Source organism: Jaculus jaculus, chromosome 14 (assembly GCF_020740685.1).
Source record: "Jaculus jaculus isolate mJacJac1 chromosome 14, mJacJac1.mat.Y.cur, whole genome shotgun sequence".
Taxonomy (NCBI): domain Eukaryota; kingdom Metazoa; phylum Chordata; class Mammalia; order Rodentia; family Dipodidae; genus Jaculus; species Jaculus jaculus.
Genome location: NC_059115.1, coordinates 63,156,740 through 63,173,862, shown reverse-complemented (window position 1 = coordinate 63,173,862; position 17,123 = coordinate 63,156,740). Strand labels below are relative to the sequence as shown.

General features: G+C 45.3%; 1 protein-coding gene across 2 annotated transcripts in view; it reads right to left on the bottom strand.

Annotated features, from left to right (window-relative positions):
• Nucleotides 1–12,275, bottom strand: part of Trim36 (tripartite motif containing 36) — a 54,587-nt gene extending 42,312 nt beyond the window's left edge. The window contains exon 1 of one of the 2 annotated variants that reach the window (XM_004651569.2): nucleotides 12,017–12,275. In XM_004651569.2, the coding sequence (XP_004651626.1) occupies nucleotides 12,017–12,079 (63 nt within the window). In that variant the 5' untranslated portion in view covers nucleotides 12,080–12,275. The remainder of the gene's footprint in view (nucleotides 1–12,016) is intronic. The other variant, XM_004651571.2, reaches the window with a different exon arrangement.
• Between the last annotated feature and the right edge of the window lie 4,848 nt (nucleotides 12,276–17,123).

The window sequence follows — 17,123 nt, the reverse complement described above, 5'->3', positions numbered from 1 at the left end:
ACAAAGATTTTACTGGGAATTTCTGATAATTAAATACTTATCATTTATTATGTATATGCAGCAGTTAAAATAAATGTACCAGTGAAAAAGAATGCCTTAAATACAGTATTTTTCAAAAGTGCTAATGCAGCCAGGTGTGATGTCAAAGGCCTTCAATCTCAGCACTGGAGAGGCAGAGGCAGAAGGACTGTAAGCTATTCAAGACCCACCGGAGCTCCATAGTTAAGACCCTATCTCAAAAAAAAAAAAAATTAAACTGCATGGATTCTGTATGCTGACAAAAATGTAGGCAGGTATATATGAATATATAATCAAATAAATAAAATGCATATGCCTCTAGAACACAGGTTCTCTCAAAGGGTACCCAATGGGGCAGGTGCCCAACAGGGCATGTGTCTGCCTGCAACAAAGCAAGTGAGAAGGAAGGGGACCCAGTCACGTGTGCAAGGCTTACTTTCCTCTCACACTGCATTGGATTTTTTTTTCATTTTAATTTTCACTTAGTTATTTGGTTGTGGTTTCTTAGGGGATTTTTTGTTTGTTTTCTGGGTTTTTTTCAAGGCAGGGTCTCGCTCTAGCCCAGGCTGAGTCTGTAGTGTAGTCTCAGGGTGACCTCGAACTCATGGCTATATCCTCCCACCTCAGCCTCCCAAATGCTGAGATTAAAGGTGTGCACAGCCACGCCCGTTTTTATACCTTTTGGTTTACTTTTTGCATTTTTCTATGTGCATTCGTGAGTGTGTGTGTTTGTTTTCCTCTTCTATTTTAAAATGGCTGCATCAGTACGTCCAGTTGCTACAAACTCCAGATGCATGCGCTTCGTTGGGCATCTGGCTTTATGTGGGCACTGGGGAATTGTTGAACCCCATGTTGCTAGGCCTTGCAGACAAGCACACAACCCACTGAGCAATCGTTCCAACCCTGCCATTATAATTCTAAAAGATTTTGTGGGAAAAAATTCTTCCTATTTCATCCATAAACCTTTACAAGCAAAACAAATAAATAAGTAAAGAGGGGCTGGCTCAGTGAAGAAGGACACACTTGCTGTGCAGGCATTGAGTTCAATCCCCAGCACCCACGTACAAAGCCACGTGTGGCCAGAGTTACAGGCATGCGTGCCATGTGCGGCTTTGTACGTGGGTGCTCACCCCTCAGGGAGTAGACACAGGAGGAGCTCTAGGGTTCCCTGCTCAACTGACAAATGGGAAGCTACAGATTCAATGGAAGACTCTGTCTCGGGGAAGTAAAGGAGCACACATATATACACACCAAACATAAAAACAAAAGAAGGACAGAAGTATGGAACCCACATGTTTCCCTCGACATTTTATATCCTTCTTGGCTGATAGGCTTGCATTTGCTTCTCTCGACACCCACACATCCCAGCCTCCCACTTATCAAAGGTATCAAGACCCTTCCCAGGTCCTCAGTTAAAAGCCTGCATGAATTTCATATTTCACATTGTTGTCTCTTGGTTTGTTTCGAGGTACATAGCGCAGACTGACCTCAAACTCACAACCTTCTTGCTCCAGCTCCTGAATACTAGGATTACAGGTGTGTGCCATGCCTAGCCTGTACGTATGTTTATTTTGTTGTCTTTTTAATCTTTTCTTTCTTCCCTCTCTATCCCTGGTAAAGCTTCAGCCTATACTATCCTCAGATTCTGGGGGGGGGGGGTTGTTGTTCCTCATCCTCACAGCTAATCCCCCTGCCCAACCTGAGCTACCTCTGCCTGCCCAGCTCTCAGCAAGAGCCTCGCAGTACTTGCAGATGGCTTGCTCTCTGTTCAGGGCTGTCCTCTGGTTCCATCTGCACGGGGAACAGAGTAAGTCATGGTGCTGGACCACAGTCATCTCGGTTTGGGGACCTAGTGGGAGAAGGGGTGGGTTGGATGAGCATCAGAGTTTGTTTGTACATGTGTCTGTCTGTGTTGGGCGACAGGAGTTATGGTAAATTTTCATTTTTGTTTGAGTCTAGGAAAGTATAGAGGGTAGGAAGTAGCATGATTTCTTTACATGCTGGGAAGCTTTCAGACGTTGAAGCAAAAATAGAATGACTTTTATCTGTTGTTTTCATCATTATTGTCCCATGCTGCATTGCATCGGCTGTCCTTTGGGTGCATGACCCTCCCCAGTTTTGAGCATTCTACCACCTTTCTACCTAGTAGTTTCTGTTAAAATGTGGGTCAGGGAATGGAGAGATTTCTCAGTGGTTAAGACACTTACCTGCAAAGCCTACCAACCTGGGTTCAATTCCTCAGTACCCATGTAAGACCAGATGCACAAAGTGGCACATTCATCTCGAGTATGTTTGCAGTGACTAGAGGCCCTGGTGAGCCCATACTCATGTATGTGTGTGCGCGCGCGCGCTCTCCCTCCCTCTCTCTCTCTCCCTCTCCCTCTCTCTTTCTCTGTGTGTCTCTCTGTATCTCTGCTTGCAAATAAATATTTTTAAAAGATGGGTCAAAGTTCAAGACAGGAAATCTAGCCCATTCCTATCACCTACTTTAAACCTGTACACCTTCAACACTTGCCTTCCAGTTTGATTTTTCATTGTTGTAGTGGTGGGACTGGAACCCAGGACCTCGCTAATGCTTGGCAAGTGCTCTACCAGAGTTATATTTAGCTCCGGCCCACTTACTTCTTCTCCTATCACAGGGGTATGTGCTACCTCACATTTAATCTGCCTGATGAAGTCCAAAAAGTTAACAACCCCTTAAGCACTCACACATGACTCAGGGTTTGGTAAAACAGAGGGTCAATGCACGTTCATTGCCTGGTTTTGTTTTTGTTTTTAATATAAACACGTCACCCTGTAGGGTGTACACCATCCTGTAAGTTCACCTAGTCTCTTCCCATGTTGACTCCAAGTCACTAGCTAGAGTTTAAATTCCTGGCTTGGTCAGGTCCTAGTGGTCAGAGTACATTTTTCAAATAGCCCTTAACTCTGTTGGTCTAGAGCAGCCAGGCAAAACACCATTCTGCTACTCTGTCTTATAGCCACATTTCCCCTAAACCTTCCCCAGTACTGGGAAGCCAGCCCCACCATCATTCAGCAGCTCTGAAGCAAGATCCAGGCAGCTCTTGGATTTAAGGGAAACAAAAGAAGATAGAAATGACCTAGACCCGGGGTTTTGCAGTAGATGGACATACAGGCTGTCCACATTGTTGGGGACCAGTAACTGTGAAGTACAAGGAAAGTAGATAGCATTATCTATCAGTTATTGACTCAAGCCTCTGACAGGCCCAGCTTCCCAGTCATAAAGTGGTTCTATAGGAACAAAGTCAGGGGAGAATAGAGAAGTTCCAATTTCCATGACCTGGCCAGGCCCTGCTTATCTTTCAAGCTGCCATTCCAGAGCCTCCTCCATTAGTCCAGTTCTCACTGACCATCGTGGCTTACTCTTCTTGACTTTAGCACTTGGAGTCACAGTGATCAGCTAACACAACTATGTGCTCTCTATTCTACAGAAATGTCTGGTGTTATATAAATCTTATCTCCCTGCTATTTCAACTTTCTTAAAAGATTTATTTATTTATTTATTAGAGACAGAGAGAGAGAGAATGGGCACAGAGGGCCTCCAGCCACTGCAAACGAACTCCAGACGCCACCATGTGCATCTGGCTGACGTGGGACCTGGAGAATTGAACCTGGGTCCTTGGGCTCCACAGGCGTATGCCTTAACCATTCAGCCATCTCTCCAGCCCCACTATTTCAACTTTTGTGTGTTGAAGATAAAATCTGTAAGCACTTGGAGCTGAAGATATGGCTTAGCAGTTAAGGCACTTGCCTGCAAAGCCCAAGGACCCAGGTTTGATTGCAGAGTAACCACATAAGCCAAATGCACAAGGTGGCACATGTATCTGGAGTTCATTAGCAGTGGCTGGAGGCCCTTGCGTGCCCATTCTCATATATTCTCTCTCTCTCTCTCTCTCTCTCCCTCAAATAAATAAAAACCTGTTGGCACTTATCTACTACATAGGAGCACTTGACGAGCAAATCAAAATTAGGAATAAGAAAACAGCACGAAGTTGGTCTGTCAGCTGTTCCCTTAGGTGGACCTAGTGTAATGTCCACATGGCTGGTGGACAGATGTTCCCTTTGGCAAAGGAGTACATGGTCTACATGGTTGGTAGACAGATGTCCTGATTGTGGAGGAGTACACTATCTATATGGCTGGTGGACAGAAGTTCCTCTTAGTGGAGGAGTGCACTGTCTACATGGTGGTGGACAGATGTTCTGTCAGTGGAAGACTGCAATGTCTACAAGGTTGGTGGACAGATATTTTGGTGGTTTGGTTCAGGTGTCCCTCATAAACTTAGGTGTTCTTAATGCTAGGTCTCCCAGCTAATGGCAATTTGGGAATTAAAGCCTCCTGGAGGCACTGTATTATTGGGAGCGGGATTATGGGTGGGATAGCCAGCTTCCTCTTACAAGTTTTTGGCACACTCTCCTGTTGCCATTGTCCATCTGATGTTGGAGGTGATGTCTACCCTCTGTTCATGCCATCATTTTCCCTTGCCATAGTGGAGCTTCCCCTCAAATCTGTAAGCCAAAATAAACCCTGTCTTTCCCCCACAAGTTTGCTCTTGGTTGGACGTTTCTTGCCAGCAATGCGAACCTGACTGCAACAGTAACATTGGTACCAAGAAGTGGGAGCATTACTGCTAGGAACCTGACTATGTGGCTTTTGGCCTTTTGGAATTGATTTTCAAGAAGAATGTGGAAGGATTTGAAACCTTGGACTAAGAGTTGCCGTGCAGTGCTGTAAGTACAACTTGATGGACTATTCTGGTCATAGTTGAAAGACCTGAATGTAGTAAGAACTAAGGACTGTGAGGTTTGGCTTATGAGGGTAAGAAAGAACTTTGCCTGGACTGGACTAGAAGCAGTTTGTGTGGTAGGCTTGCTGGTATGCCTGTGTACTGAGAACTTGTGCAGGGCTGCATTATGTAGAAATGGACTGGTGTGTACAAAGGGTATAGAAACAAAATCTTTGGGCCAAAACTTCTGCCCAGTTAGCTATAATGGTTTGAGAGATTATAACTATTGAGATTTGGGCCAGCTGACCTGCACTGGAGCAGCAGAAAGAATGCAGACTTTTTTGAAGCGGCCTGAATACTGAAGGAATGTCCTGTTCTTCAAAGTCTGCTTTATTCTCCCCTGGATTAACAAACTGGTAGCCCACCTGGTGTTATGGAGTATAGCAAATGCAGAGAAGAGAGGGTCATTGAATTTCCAACATGGTTTTGTATCTTGGAAATGGCCATGGGCAGTGTGAAGTGGCTTGTTGAATTACCTGCACGGAGCCCAATGGAGCCCTGAGGATGAACTGTAGGTTACAGTGGAGGCCCAGTGGAGATGCCAGGACTATGGGATGGCTGCCAAGGAGAGCTGCCAGCACCGAATGAAGTTTTCTGGGACTGTGAGTAGCCTAGTTGGAAGGGTGGAATTGGAACTCCAGGGACTTGTCACTGGTTAGAATTATCAGACGTGGAGACTTGTCACTGGTGGAGCTGTAGGACTGGGAGCTGCAGAGTTTGATGTTTGCTCAGGTTGTTTTGAATTTTGTATTGGTTGAATGTTTCCTTGCTATGCCTAGTGCCATCTTTTACAGTGTGAATGTTTACTCTATGCCATTATGGGGTTTTTGTTTTTTTAAGTATTACAGACCAGTTACAAAACCTTGGACCACGAGGATGTTTGAACATTGTTCGCATTGATAAAAACTGCGGGGACTTTTAAAGTTGGACTGAATGCATTGTATTTTACATCATGCATGGTTATCAGCTTAGAAGGGGGGCAGGGGAAAAAATGTGGTAGTTTGGTTCAGGTGTTCCCCATAAAGTTAGGTGTTCTGAATGCTAGGCTCCCAGCTGATGGCAATTTGGGAATTAAAGCCTCCTGGAGGCCGTGTATTGTTGGAGGCGGGCTTATGGGTGTTATAGTCAGCTTCCTCTTCCAGGGTTTAGCACATTCTCCTGTTCCTATTGTCCATCTGATGTTAGCCAGGAGGTGATGTCCACCTTCTGCTCATGCCATTGTTTTCCCCTGGCATCATGGAGCTTCCCCTCAAGTCTGTATGTCAAAATAAACCTTTTTTTTTTTTTCTCAAAAGCTTTTAGTCAGCTGTTTCTGCCAGCAATGTGAACCTGGCTGAAAACGATGTTCTGTTAGGGGAAGAGTACGCTGTCGACATGGTTGGGGAATAGATGTCCCTGTCAGCGGAGGACTGCGCTATCTACGTGGCTGGCAGGCAAAAGGACCTCTTGGACAAGTTGAGGTGAACAACATTGGTAATACTTAGATGTTGTCTAGAAACCTTCCTTTTACCAGATCTGACCATTCTTTTCCATATGGTTTTTAGCATTAGCAAATAAGAACACAGCACACACAATTAAACTGAAATGTTGGTTATATATTGCATTTTTAATGTATTCCAAATATTGCATGGAACATATTTTACTAAAGTTAGTTTTTTATAGGAAGCTCAAATTTAACTCTGTATCTTGTATTTTATTTGGATATTCAACGTGTAATTAAATCACACGAAGTTTGTATAAAATGTGTCTTAAAGCCTCACCCTGTTGTCACGGTAACTATCTTATTTATTAAGGATGTATCATGTGTCAATTACAGCACTAGGTAAGCTTGCATAAAATATTTTTAAAATATTTTTATTCATTTACTTATTTGAGAGAGATAGTTGGGCATGCCAGGGCCTCCAGCCACCGCAAACGAACTCCAGACGCATGTGCCACCTTATCTTACATGGGTACTGGGTGATTGAACATGGGTCTGTAGGTTTCACAGGTAATTGCCTTAACTGCCAAGCCACCTCTCTAGCCCCTATTCTTTTTTTTTTTTTTTACTTCTTGCAATGACCCGGTAAGGCAAGCATAATTCTCTATGGAGATGTGACACAACCACCACGCTTGCTCACTTCTACCTGAGATGAATTCACTCACAAGTGCATGACGAGATACCAGTCAGCCAGGATGCAGACTTGACGGCATCCCTACTACACACCCACAGGTGACTGTAAGACCTATAATTTGCTATTTCATAAAAATATCATATCCACTTTTTTCAATGTAATTGAGGAGGTTTCTAAAATTATCATTATAAAATATAGAAAATAGAAACTGGGGTATTTATGAGATTAGCTGTTTTCAAATGATAGTGCAAATCTTTGTCTTCTTCATTTCTCCATGTAGCTCATACCTTTAACTCAATCTCAACATGTAAAAAGACTTTGTAGGGTTTAGGAGATTGCTTAGTGGTTAAAGGTGTTTGTTTGCAAAGCCTGTCAGCCAGGGTTCAATTCCCCAGTACTCACATAAAGCCCGAGTTAGAAAGTGGCGCATATGTCTGGAGTTTGTTTGCAGTGGCAAAGGCCCTGTTGTGTGTGTGTCTCTCTCTCTCAAATAAAAATAATAAAAGATATTTTTGCCAAGCATGGTGGTGCATGCTTTTAGTACCAGCACTTGCAAGGCAGAGGTAGGAGGATCACTGAGTTCAAGGTCAGCCTACCTGAGACGACATAGAGAATTCCAGGTCAGCATGGGCTAGAGTGAGAACCTACTTTGAAAAACAAACAATATTTTAAAAAATATATTGTGAAATATTTTGAAGACTACTTTGCTGTGGCCACAACCTTACCAATACCACCTCTCAGTTTAGATTTTCATTGTATAAGTAGCTATGTATTCTACCCAGCCTTTTGAAACAGATCATTTGTTTGTATTTTAGTTTGGGCCCCAGATGTTTCACATTTTCATTAATCTATCTAGGCTGCATATTTACTAAACCTATTCTTCTATCACTTTAGAGTCTCTTTGTGCTCCAGGGAGACAGCTCAGTAGATAAAGGCATCTGCTTGCAAAGCCTGACGACCTGGTTGATTCCCCAGTACCCACATAAAGCCTGATGCACAAAATGGTACATGTGTCTAGCGTTCATTTGCAGTGGCAAGATGCCCTAGTATGCCCACATTCTCACCCTTCCTCCCCCTCTCTCTTCCTTACAAATAAATTAAAAATATATCTTAAAAACTGAGTTTTGGGATGGCTTAGTGGTTAAGGCATTTGTCTGCAAAGCCAAGGGACCCAGGTTCGATTCCCCAGGACCCATGTTAACCAGATGCACAAGGGAGCGCACGTGTCTGGAGTTCGTTTGCAGTGGCTGGAGGCTCTGGTGTGCCCATTCTTTCTCTCTCTCCCCCTCTCTCTCTGTCAAATACATAAATATCTTTAAAAAACTGAGATTTGTTTCATAGTAAATCTGATGTTTGTAAAAATTCTTGAATATTTTGTGTTTAAAATGTTCAAAGTTAAGATAACTCACCAAAGTAATGGTATCATTGTGTGCTTATCAAAATGTAACCTACCTAAATTGTCTTTTATTTTGCTTATATTATTGTACTGCTAGGATATGCCTCAGCAGTAACCCCTAAATGAGAAATGTTTTCTGTATATTTATATATAAATGTAGTTATGATAAATACTGGAGACATAAAGAACTATAACATATTGCTGAAGACTCCACATGCTTTGGCTGCAAGGTCACTGAGAAATCAAGCTGGAGCTGAGCTGAAAACCTCCTCCCTGTAGACCAGCTGATAGAAAGCTGGAAAAAGCTATGCTTCTTGCAGCCCTATGGGAGAAAGAAGTCATCAGTGGTGAAAGCAATGGACACTGCAAGCCTTAAGTTTGGCCAGTCAGGCCAAATGAGCCAACAGATGCAATAGTGGCATGTCTGTTATGGGGGAAACCAACCACTCTCTAGTTAGACTGGGGGCCCGCTCCATGGGAGGGAATACATGCCTGGTACTGAAAATCTAATTAAAAGCCTATGGTGGGCGGGGTGGGGGGTCGTTAGGCCCGGGAGTGTAATGCCTGCTCTTGTCTGGCTAAATGCACATATTATGGTCACCAAACTTCCCTGTAAGCACTCTTCTTCATGTTCACAGCCATATATTAATGCTGCTCTCACATTCAGTCAGAGAAGCTTCTCTTTTCAGGTGGCAGTGACCCCTGGGATGACTCAAAAGGCACCACAGTGCTGAGAAGTGATGGACAAGGGCTCAGCACCGAAGCATCGCTGCCGACACCTCCCAAGGCTCAGGGTCCACTGTGGAAGAGGTGGCAGGCAGAAAAACAGCCAAGAAAAGGGTAGAGCTGCTTACAATTCAGTTGTTTAGACAAAAATTGGTCTTGATATTCATGACCTCACAATGCCTCATAATGGGAAGAAAAGACGATGCCATCAAAATAAAAGACTAATTGAAAGAGGGAGGGAATATGACAGAGAGTGGATTTGTGAAGGGGAAAGTAGGGAAGGGGAGGGAATTATCATGGTTTATAGTCTGTAATTATGGAGGTTGTCAATTAAAAAAAAGTTTAAAAAGAGCTATATGAAACTTAAAGGATTCTAGTCTATTCCATATATCCATTGTGTGTGATTCCACAAGAGTACATGGCCATCTGAAGGGGAAAGGTGGGTGAAGATGATAAAAAATTAATGAGGCAAATCTTTCAAGAGACCAAAAGCTTTTGAAAACTCTGCCTTGAGTAATCCCAGATATTGACCACAAACTCGAAAAGCTCTCATTTAGTCCAAAGAGATATGCTACGGAAAATAAAAATAAAAAGCTTTCAGCAACGGCAAAAGTTTCGCTGGTAGAGAAATATAAGGAAATGCATTTACATTGATTTTTTTTAAAGCTCTCTCGAAAGCTCTTGAGGATTAGCATAAGTATTAACAACTGTGTACTTGCAGAGTATTGTTTGATGAGCCGAAAGATCGCAGTGCTGGAGATCACTGTGCGTTTTAAATATTAAAGCGAGCGTCACAAAAGAGTAAATAAGAGGATGAAGCGTGGCCCCTGGGTTTTAGGTAGCCCTCAGATGAAAGGCTCATCTCCCCCTTCAGAGAACACACATGAAACTAATTTAATTTGACTTGGGATACATAGCCTGTTGTCACTAGAGTGAGGTGAGTCGGAGGTGGGAATGAACTTGCACATTTGCCCTGGCAAGCTTTCTCAAAAGTTTGAGTATTTTGCCAGCCCTGGTTCAATTCCCCAGTACCCACGTTAAACCAGACACAAAAAGTGTCTGGAGTTTGTTTGCAATGGCTCAAGGCCCTGTTGTGCCCATTCTCTCTCCCTATCTATACATGTATTCCTACACTTTTTATGATATTTAAAAGACTTGTGTTTCAGTCTATGTTATTTTTTGTGGTGCTGGGAGTAGAATCTATGGCCTTGTGCACACTAGCCAAGTGTCCTAATACTGAGCAACAAACATCGCCGGCCCCAAAAGCTGTGTGTTTTTTATATTTTTAATGAAGTGCTAGGGATTAAACCCAGAGCCTTGTGTGTGCGCTCTGCAAACATTTTGGCAATGAGCTACAGCCCCAGTCCTTAACTCATGTAGAGTGTAAGAAGCCCCAAAGGGATAAAAGAAGTATCTGGAGGCGACAATGAAAGAAATGATGGTTCACTCACTGGTTCCCACTTTGAGGGAAATGGGGAAGATGGCTGGGTGATTACACGTCTCTGCTCTGCTTTTACTCTCATAATTAGACTGGTTTCACATTTCATTACGCTACAAACCTGAACTGCAGAGTGAAACCTAAATCCTCCGAGGAAAATAAAGCCAGCCAGTCTCAAAGGTGTGCTGTTGCATGGCCATTAGCAAGCACTTAAAGCTTCTGTATTCTCACACAGAGCAGGAGCTTTCGATGGAGCTGGAGGTGGGAGGTAAGGACAGGGACGAGATGCTGCAGTACACACACTGGAAACAGAGGTGACAATGGGACAGCTAGCTGTTTGGGGTGTACTAGCCAGGATGAACTCATACATTGGTGGTGGCCCCTCAAGGTTGCAGGATAGAGTCAGTCCCACGTAGAAAACAAACATTGGTGTGAGGTTTCCTCGTTTTACTTCTGGCCGGAGCTGTGAACGCTAGAGCTGGTCCCAGGCACAGCCCCCACCTTCAACATGTTCATGGGCATTCTATTTCAGATGAGCGTTTTCTGTGGTCATGGGAGCAGAATCCAGACAGGCATCAGCTGCCGAGGGACTCTACATAGTGGGGTGTGGAACTGAAGTTTCCTGAACTGCAGAAACCTTGATGACTGCGCAGGGCGATGGGTTCTTGCCTTTTCCAGAAGCTTCAGGCGCAGAAAACAAGCGTGGACACTGACTGTTTACCACCACCCCCCCTCTCCCCAGGGCTTCACTCGACGTCGCCTCGGATTTCCTGACACTTCTTGCCTATAAACCATTTAGGAGCTCCTCTGCGCAGCATCTCTATGTACCTCGGGGTCCAGCTTCTCACAAGGCAGAGTCTCTGACCAGGACCAGGGCCACCCCACCCAGCCCAGCCCAGGACATTGGGCCAAGCTCCCTCTTGAGTCCCAAAGACCCCAGAGCAGGTGCTAGGCTCACATCCGGCTGCGGAGGACGCCCCCCACCCCACAATCAAAAGAAGGTTGTTCATTGAAGGGACAGAGGCTCAGGCAACCTGGAAAGACTGCACTGACCATAGCGCATCAGGACAGGGCAGACCAGTCGCTGGCCTTATTTGCAGCAGCCGACCCCGCCCTCCAAGCCTCCGAGCTTGCTGGCGGGACCCTCCCTCGGCGCGCTCCGAGCTGTCACCCCCACACCGAGTCACCACTCTTGGGCAGCCCGGAGGGCGTGGGGTGGGAGGGGGTTAACACGCCTCCCTGGGCCACCGCCTCGTCCCCCAATCCTCGCAGTGCTTGGGCACTCGCCCCGCGGCTTTTCCAACGGGCTCCGAACGCCCCGGAAAGTGTCCCTGGGCTCGTCCCCAAGCAGCCTATCCATAAAGACAAGGCGGCTCCGGCTCATTGTGCTGGGACGGAGCTGGGAGCGCGGACCCCGGGATCCAGCTCCGTCTCCCCGCGCCCCAGCACCGCCACACCCCCGCGCGGGAAGGTTGGAGCTGGACGCACGGGGCGGGGAGGGGGTGGGGAAAACACTCACCTTGCCTTTGGCTAGCAATTCCATAATGTAGCCAAATTCAGTCATCTCCCCCGACTCGGACATGGTGACGACCCTTCCCAAACTCCGAACCACCGATGGGATGGGCTCTGGTTTTTTTGTGTCTTTTTTTTTTTTTTTTTTTTTTTTCCTCCTTCCCCCCTGGGCTTACTTTGCCCAGCGCTCCTCCAGCCAGCGCGCCGCTAGCCAGGGAAAAGTGAGCGCGCAGGAGGAGGAGCCCGGAGCGGGGCAGGCTGGGCTGCGGGCCATGGAAGACCCCGGGAGGACGCGTCCAGCCTCCCCGGAGCCGGGAGCCGCGATCTAACGGAACAAATGAGGGCGGCGGCGTGCAGGCCCCGGGGCTCCGGGACGCACAGGCTCCGCCTCCTGGGGGTCGCTGCCGCGCCTCCCGGCCGGTTGCCCGGCTGCCAGCCAGCCAGCCAGACAAACAAACGCGCACACAAAGCCGGGGGAGCGGGAGGAGGACCCCCGCGAGCGCCCCGGGACCGGCCCGACGCGCACCGGGCTGCCTGCAGAGCGCGCGCCTTGATCTAAAGATGCCCCGAAGACTGGCTGGCGGTCCCCGGCTCTGCGCGCGCGGGGGACAAGAGGAAGCAAACAAATAAATTAATACAGCCGGCCCGGCACTGTCTGGAGGTGCAGAGGGCAGAGAAAAATGAATGCAGAGCAGCCACAACAATAGGGTATGGCTTCCAGCGCCGGGAAGATTAAAAAGAAAAGAAAAAAAGTGAAGGCCCAGGAAACGGCAACGACAAGTCAGCCTTCCTGACATCAGTTGATAACAAAAGAGCAAGCCGGGGCTGCCGAGACGAGAACACAGGGATTGTATTGTAACCACCCTAAGTGTGTGAGGTCGATCCCATCTCCGTATCCTCTTGGCATTCAACTTCCCCTCCGAGAAAAATTCACGCAAGCAAGCTCCGGGGATTCCTGGACACTCAAACCTTTAAGGGCAGCACACTGTTCTCTAGTTATTTCTTAACTGAGCAGAACAGCGCAGTTCCTCATATTCTATACTTCTATTTATATAGCTGGCTCTCTAAGGGATTGTGGCTGAAACTATCCCTTCAGGGCCACACCTACGAATCTTTGCCTCTGTGGAAGAGTTAAGGCTAAGCACCATCAGGTGCAATCCGTTACTCTTTCTGCTCTAACAGTCTTAAGGGCTTGAGTTCTAATCTAGGAAAGAATTCAACGTGATAATTAAATTTGAGCCATAAGCAAGGTTTGCTGGGGAGCAAAGCCTCGTCTTCCAAGCGGCTTGGTTGGCAGTGCTTGCTCTGGGATGGGCATCAGAAGGCAGGGTGCTATGTGTGAATGATCTATTTCTGCTGGCATCTAGGTGTCCCCAGTCCCAATGAGCCATTGGGCTTTTCTTCTCTGGCTGGCTGATTGGTTTTAAGGTGTTTTTTTTTTTAATTTTTATTTATTTATTTATTTGCAACTCAGAGATAAACTAGAAACAGAGAGAATGGGCACGTTAGGGCCTCCAGCCACTGCAAATGAACTTCAGATGCACGCACCCCTTTGCACATCTGGCTTTACGTGGGCACTGGGGAATTGAACCCAGTTCGTTAGACTTGCAGGCAAGTGCCTTAACTGCTGATCCAACTCTCCAGCCTGGTTTGGGGTTTAATTTTATTTATTTATTTATTAATAAATTATTATTATTAGTTTGCTTTTTCGAGGTAGGGTCTCCATCTAGCTAAGGCTGGTCTAGATTTCACTATTATGTAGTCTCAGAGTGGAGTGGCCTTGAACTCATGGCTCTCCTCCAACCTCTGTCTCCCAAGTGCTGGGATTAAAGGCGCGCACCACCACAGCGGGCCCTGGGGTTTATTTTTGTTTGTTTCTTTTGTCTCTTCTTTTGGGCCATTTTGTAACTTCTCCTCTCACACAGAAATCTGGAACTATACACATCACCCCTTTCCCCTCCTCCCTCTCACCTCCCCTAAAAGCCCCAGTAATTGCTTGGTAACTGTTCTGCCACAGTTCTGCTTCTTCAGGGTGTTACTCCCCATGAGCTGATAAGCCCCATATCCTGAAGCAAGAGTCTTGGGCTGGCTGTTCACAGCTGGCTCTCTCAGAGTGCCTGTTCTTTTGTTTCCATAAGGAAAAGCAGAATCCAAAGAAATCCGACTAGGGATGGATTCCTTTCCAATATTAACAATACTTGAGGGATTATCAGAAACAGATAGCGCCCTGAAAGTTTTTCATATCCAGCATGGATTGTCTCCACTTGATAAAAACCACTGTGTTAGAACTGAAAAGCTAATCTTAAGTCTGTATTACAAGCAGGAGAGAGGAAGAGAAAATAAAAGGACACTCAAACCAAGCGCTTTGTCTTCAAAAGCTTCCCCCGCAGCCCCCTCCAGTGCCTCAGCTTACATTGCCTTTGTGAGAACTGGGTCACATGTCCACTTCCAGCTGTAAGGAGGACTGGTGATAATTTTACTCAGGATATTAGCACTTCACACAAAGCCAAAGGCTCATCAGTGAGGAAGAAGAGACAGACACTGAGTAGGAAACCTTGGGTTTCAACTACACGTTGGGCCAAGTCCATTCAACTTTCTGAGTTGCACTTTTCTGTAAAAGGACTGATTCTGATCAAATGGTCTCTAACTTCTTCCTGCTATTGATGCCAAGATCTCTGATCCTAGGATCCCTCTGCCATCCGGCACACTGGCCACTGCTCCTTCCTGAAGAAGTATTACAGAGAACTGTCAGCTTGTCCCCTTGCTCCCACGAAGGTATCCCTCTGTGTTCTCTGGACTCCTTCAGAAGGTCATGAAAGAGGGAAGTTAGGTAAGGGTTTTAGAACCAAGTCCATGCCCACAAGTTAGAATGTAGGGTTAGTCTTAAGCACTCATTCTACTGCTTGGTGGCATTTCTTTCTGATCAGTGTGTGAAGAACACTGTTAAGCATTAAAGAATGATGACAGGCATACAAGACAAGATTAAAATCTTTGCTTTAAAGAAACACCTCTGGAGGCATCACCATGCCTGAACTAAAGCTCTATTACATAGCCATAGTAACAAAATCAGCTTGGTACTGGCATAAACACAGGAATATAGACCAATGGAACAGAATTGAGGATCTGGATATTATCCGTACATTAGGTCAAGTAAGTACAGCTACCTGAGCTCCTACAGAGGCCCTAATAATATAGACTGAAAAAAAAGACAGAATCCTCAACAAATGGTGCTAGACAAACTGGAAAATCATATGCAGGAAAATGAAACTAGACCCATATATCTTGCCATGCACAAAAATAAACCAGATGGATCAAAGACCTCAATGTAAGACCTGAAACTCTTCTACTACTGGAAGAAAAAAATAGGGGGAACTTTCCATGATTTAGAAGTGAAGAAGGACTTCCTGAGCAAAACCCCAGCAGCTAAGGAACTTAAACAACCATTCAACCATTGGGATCTCATGAAGCTGAAAAGTTTTTTCACAGGCAAGCATACTATAGGCAAGTTATACACTGACAGAGGCCTAATTTCTAGAGTCTACAAAGAACTCAAAAATCTAAACAATAAAAAAATCACACAACCCACTCACAACGTGGGGCAGAGGACTGGACAGGGAGTTCTCAGAGGAAGAAATACAAAGGGCAAACACACACTCAAGAAAATATTCAACAACCCTAACCACCAGGGACATGCAAATTAAAACAACCATTACATTCCACCTTACCCCAGTAAGGACAGTAAACATTTAAAAAATCCAAATGCAAACAAATGTTGGCAAGGATATTGGTGGGAATATAAGCTAGTACAACCACTGTGGAAAGCAATACAGAGACTCCTTAAAAGGTTAACTATAGAGTTACCAATAGACCCAGTTATTCCCTTACTGGGCATTTACCCTAAAAGCTCTATGCCTCAGTTCAGAGATATTTGCTTAACCATATTTATAGCTGCTCAATTCATAATAAATAGCTAAGAACTAGAATCACCCAGGTGCCCATCATTGGACGAATGGGTCACCAAGATATGGTATAGCTACATGATGGAATTCTACTCAGCAGTTAGCAAAAAAATGATGCAATGAAATTTGTAGAAAAACGGTCGACCTTGGAACAGATCATACTCAGCAAACTTACACAAGCACAGAAAGACAATTGGAGCATGGTCTCACACATTTGTGGCTCCTAATCTGGATCAGCCAGAAATGCTGACATCCCTAACAGGCATCCCCAGGCCTGGAGAATAGGGAGAATAGGGCTTGAGGGGAAGGAAAGGGAGGGGGATACAAAACTGAACCCAAATGTAACTGGTAACATAAAATCCTATATCCTGGAATACAGACTAAAAGGTTGGACCATCAACAGAACCTCAGAGGAAGCACCTGAGCTGAAGGATCCTGGAAAGGGTGAGATGAAACCTAATCTTAATTTGTCCTGTTTCCTTTTTTTTTTCTTTCTATTTTTTTCTCTCTCTCTTTTTCTTGTTTTCTTCTTTCTTTTCCTTTGTAGCTGGACTGTTATTACCAGTACCAGGATGTAGTTAACACCCATTAACACCCACAATGTGCTATTGATCAGAGAGACCTACAAGGTTTCCCAAAAGAAGACAGACTTCTGTCAGAGCACTTGATTACCCACCAGAGGATAATAGTAAGACCCTACAGCTTAAGACACCATATGCTGTCAGTAGAGAACATGGAGAGACCTGACTGTAATCTGGAAGAGAGTCAGTCCCCAGACACTTAGCCCATCTAGTGCTGGAAGGTGCTAGATGAGTTACTGGGGGAAAGTGGCCAACATCTGTCCAAGCAACTCGAGGTCTAAGCTACTCAGAAGCAAACAACCTGATGTGATGCTCACACAAGTGCAATAGTAGCACACAGCCATGGTGGGTAACCATCTGCTCTTGGACTGTCTAACAGATCTGCTCAGTGGAAAGGAACCCATATCTGGAACTGGGAAACAAGTCAGAATCAAATCTAGAAAATAAATTTTCTTTGCAATATCAAGCTCCCACTTACCTTGGTCTACAAGAGTGTTTACACCCATCAAATTTTCTCTAAACGAATAATGGTTATCCCATTTAACCTGTGATGACTTTACTCTCCGATGGAGAA